General features: G+C 46.6%; 1 protein-coding gene across 1 annotated transcript; it reads right to left on the reverse strand.

Moving 5' to 3' along the window:
- Window positions 1–1,070: 1,070 nt before the first annotated feature.
- LOC142440614 (putative endogenous retrovirus group FC1 Env polyprotein) lies at window positions 1,071–3,848 on the reverse strand. Its single transcript, XM_075542943.1, has 2 exons — window positions 3,774–3,848; window positions 1,071–1,580 (listed from the first exon to the last, which is right to left on the reverse strand). The coding sequence occupies exons 1-2, from the start codon at window positions 3,846–3,848 to the stop codon at window positions 1,071–1,073; spliced, it is 585 nt and encodes a 194-aa protein (XP_075399058.1).
- Between the last annotated feature and the right edge of the window lie 719 nt (window positions 3,849–4,567).

Raw genomic sequence — 4,567 nt, forward strand, 5'->3', positions numbered from 1 at the left:
GGCTTTGGAGGAATCTGAAAAGACAGGAGCTATTAGCAACAAGAAGCAAATCAAGGGGTCCCATTAGCAGCATGAGTCAGGTAATGAGGGGGCCTTGGAACCAGGATATTGCTGACAAATCCTTGAAGTGTTGGGTTTTTTATTTCATCAGCCATTTTGTGTAAAATCTTTACATTTTGTTTGACTAACCCAGATTCATTAATGTAGTAGCAACATTCTTCCCCTAGGAACATACAGGTACCACCTTTGTCAGTGGTTAACAAGTCTAAAGCCCAGCAGTTTTGGAGGTACCTGTGCCAAGGAGGTAAGTTGTCGCTGTAAAGAGGTCAGAGACTCTTCAGTAGATTCTATAATCAGCTGGAGCTTTTTGTCCAAGTTTACTGTTTGGATGATGCTGTGCCCTAGAGCCCCACTAGAAATCACGGCTGTTGCTAGGGAGGAGGCAAAACTGAGGCCTATCAGAACAGGCAAAAATATAGCCCTGCAGTGTCGGGGAATGGAGCTGGTTTTTAGATTCCACTATCATGCGAATTCTGCCTGTCCATACACAGTAAGTTGTGTATCTATGGTGACTGGAAGACAGAGGTGTGGTGTAGAACTATTAATACACTTATTGAGGGTTTTGTTACACCAAAAGAACATAGCTGAGGAGGTTTTGAGGGTACTTGTGACATGGTGAATAGAGCTACATATTGGGTCTTCTGGTACCTGGGGTGACTTATAGCATACAAGATAAGTGAAATTTTGTTCAGGGACATGTAAAGGGGTGTTCAAAATGGGTGATGGAAAACCTACACTTTCATTAGACTGGGAGAAAGCTCACATGGGTATGGCTGCCAACAAAGGGCGTTGTAGGGAGGCACAGAGGTAGCAGGAGGAGCTGTTAATTTTTGAGGCCTTAAGAAGGGCAGCAGCCTCCTGGATTATTGTTATCTAGGTAAAGGCGTTGCCGGGGTACTTGGTTTGTACTGGGGCCTCCATTACTAGTAGCTGGTTGGTTAAGGATTATTCACTGTTTAGGATTTTTTGTGCTATCTGGTTTAGGCTATCAAAGCCTTTTGGGAGGATTCTTATATACTGCTGGTGGATTCTAAGGATGCCGGAGGGCTTACTACTATGCTGCCAAGGATATAGCTTTCCTGTAACTCTTGATCGCCATCTGTCATCCCAGGATCTGCAATATTGAAGCGATAAGTTCCCCGTCCTTTCCTTATGAACATGCCTGTCCTGTCTAGGCTGAGTTCTGCATTCCAGTCCAACGGTAGGTGCATTTTGCAGGAGGAGTACGGGCATCCGCCGTAAGTGTCAGGCCACTGATGGCAGTATTTTTCTGTTTGATCAAAAAGAAAACACAAGAACTTCACAGATGACCTGATAGTTATTGATTTTAGGGTGCCCGGGAAGAAATTTATAGAGAGCTGTGACTGGCACCCCTTGATGGCACAGTATCCTTTCCCCGCTACATGTGTTTTTTCAATGCTGTCATCCTGATATGCTTCATGGACCACAAATACCCACATAAAAGAATTTACATGGGACTTTGAAGGGGGCTCTGAACACACATCTACAGAAACCAACACCTGAATAGAAAAAAAACAGGAACAAATGACGACATAGCTGAGTCCCAAACAAACCTTTTCTCCCGTGCTCCAGTCGGCTGGAGCGGTTGCCACAAGACTTACTCCCAGAACACATAGCAAAGGGGTGAAGGAAACGAAGAAGAGAAAAATGCTGAAAGCATTTAGGGGGATTTTTTTTTAGGCGCAGTGAGGTCAAACCGATGGGGTTTGAAATCCACATGTCCTCAGTGGACTTGGGTTCTAAAGGCACTCGCTTGACCCGGTTGAGATGATACCACCTGTCAGTCCTACCAGTTTGACTGCTAATGCGATGGTGAGTATGACAGTGTATGGTCCTTCCCACCGTGGCTGGAGTCCAGGGCCAGGCACGAGTCTTCACCAGAACCTGATCCCCCGGCGATAGGTTAAGAGTTGAGCGTCCTGAAGAAGTGTCAGGAGAGGTGTTTTCCATATCCAGAAGGTGTTGGTCAGCGTAGGATTTAAGTAGGTTACGAAGCAAGGATAAAGTGCATAAGTAGGTGGAAAGCGGAGTTTCATTTTGGGGTAAGGGATAGTTTAGGATAAACGGGTGGCTATATAGTATTTAGAATGGACTGAGGCCTGTGGGCTCCCGGGGGGGGGAGGGGAGCTCGAATATGGGTTAGGGCCACAGGAAGGAGGTCTGGCCAGGAGAGTTGGACTTCCAAGGATAGTTTGGTTAGCTGGGATTTTATAAGTCCATTACCACGCTCCACCTTTCCCGATGACTAAGGGCAGTAGGGAGTGTGGAGCTTCCAGTCCACTCCCAGGGCACTGAGACCTGTTGGGTTACCTGTGAAATGAAGGCTGGACCATTGTCAGACTGGATAGAGTTTGGACAGCCAAAACTGGGAATTATAGATTCCAGGAGCGTTTGAGCAACAACATCTGCTGTTTCCTGGCTGGTAGGGAATGCTTTGATCCACCTAAAAAGGTGTCTACCAGAGTTAACAAATATTTAAGGTGTTTCTGTCTAGGCATGTGTGTAAAATCGATTGCCCAATCCTCCCCAGGGAGATGCCCATGAAATTTGTAGAAGTTTCTTGGGGGCTGAATGTTGCTCTGAGAGTTAACGGTGGTGCAAATTGTGCAGGTTGAGTGTACCTGTTCAATAGCTGTGCAGAGACCTACTGGGTCTATAAGAGGTTTCAAGAAATGGAACAAAGCTTTGGGACCTATATTCAGGGTGTTATGAACTTCTCCGAGGAAGGAGTGTTTTGGGGCCTATGGTAAAATAAGTTTGGTATTTAGATACATCCACGGGTCAGAGGCTTTCATAGCCCCTCTTTTATAATGTGACTGCACTTTGGACTCCGAATACACCAGTTGCCAGTTATTAAGTGAAGAAAGCAAGGGGCTGAGTGCCATATCTATGGTGACTGGCTCCATGTGAAATGTGTGTTGGTAGGCAGCGGCATCTGCTTGGGTGTTACCCAGTGAGATGGGATCTTTAGCGGTTTGATGACTTTTGCCATGGATGATGGCCACTTTAGATGGCAAGGGCAGAGTTTTTAGGAGTTGTTTAATGTGGGCACCATTTATTATTGGGAAACCGCAAGTGGAAAGAAACCCATGCTCTTCCCAAATGGCTAAGTAGGAGTAAGCTATTAAGCATGGATATTTAGAAGCTGTGTATATATTTACTGTGTGCCTCTGAGCTAACTCTAGGGTTTGTGTGAGCACCACCAGCTCTAACTTTTGGGACATAATTCCAGGGGGTAGAGGGGCAGCCTCAACTTCCCCAGTGGAGGAGGCAACAGCATACGCTGCCCATTTGACTCCCTGATCATCCACTCTGGAACTACCATCCACGAAAAGGGTTAACTGGGGATCAAGAAGAGGTTGAGACTGGAGGTCCCAGACTGGGTGAAGGTAGGTGTCAATGATTTCGGAGCATCAATGCAAGGTGGGTGCAGGGTTATGAATAGGGAACAACGTGGCCAGGTTAAGGCATAGACACTTTTGAACAGTAATGTGAGGGTTGTTAAGAAATAGCAAATGGAACGTTTGTATGCGAGAAGCTCCCAACAAAGACAAGACACTGTGACATAAAAGATCTGATAGCTGGTGAGGAGATAAAGCAACCAGGGGCTGGGAATGGTTGAGTTTAAGAGCTTGCTTGGTAAGCTCTGTTGCTGCTACCAGCACACACAGGCAGGGTTGCCAGCCTCTTACTGTAACATCCAGCTGTTTGGACAGGTAGGCTAGGATCCTAGGTGGTGGGCCATGCTGTTGACAGAGCACCCCCATGGCTACACCCTGCCACTCATCAGTAAAGAGTTGGAGTGGCGTGCTAGCTGAGGGAAAGGCAAGAGTAGGGGTGGAAAGTAATAGGGTACGGAGTTTGGTGAACCTTTGACGGGCAATTGCAGGGTTGGTTAGGGGCCCTCGAAGAGTTTCTTTGGCTGCTTCATACAACGGTTTGGCGATGAGAGCAAAATTAAGAATCAAAAGACGGAAAATCCCTGCGAAGCCTAAGAAAGACAGAATCAGGTCAGCATTTTAGGGAGGGAGTAAGTCCTTTATGGCTTAAGTACTGCAGGTGGTTAAAGATCAGCCTTTGGGTGAGAGCGAAATACCGTGGTAGGTGGGAGTTTGGGTACATAGCTGAGCCTTAGAGCAGGACACCCGATACCCCTTGTCTCCCAGGAAGATTAACAGCTTGCTGGTGACTGCGTGACAGTGGGATAGCGATGGGCTGCAAACTAATAGATCATCTACATACTGCAGTGTGATACTCGGCTGAGGGTGAAACTGAGATAAGTCAGCTGCTAACGCCTGCCCAAAGAGGGTAGGTGAATCTTTGAACCTCTGAGAGAGGACTCACCAGGTCAGTTGCTGAGCTGTATGCATCTGTGGGTCAGACCAAGTGAACGCAAAGAGAAAGTAAGAATCAGGGTGTAGTGGTATAGAGAAAAAAAGCATCCTTCAGATCCAGGACAGTAAAGTATGTAGTCTTTGGTGGTAAT

The sequence above is a fragment of the Tenrec ecaudatus genome, chromosome 2, assembly GCF_050624435.1.
Source record: "Tenrec ecaudatus isolate mTenEca1 chromosome 2, mTenEca1.hap1, whole genome shotgun sequence".
In the NCBI taxonomy this organism is placed as follows: Eukaryota; Metazoa; Chordata; class Mammalia; order Afrosoricida; family Tenrecidae; genus Tenrec; species Tenrec ecaudatus.

Excerpts from the sequence above, each read along its gene's own strand:
- LOC142440614 (XM_075542943.1), bottom strand. The coding sequence starts at position 3,848 with ATGGGGGTGCTCTGTCAACAGCATGGCCCACCACCTAGGATCCTAGCC. Across the intron at positions 1,581-3,773 it reads CCAAACAGCTGGATGTTACA|GTGTTGGTTTCTGTAGATGT; the intron begins GTAAGAGGCTGG and ends TTTTCTATTCAG.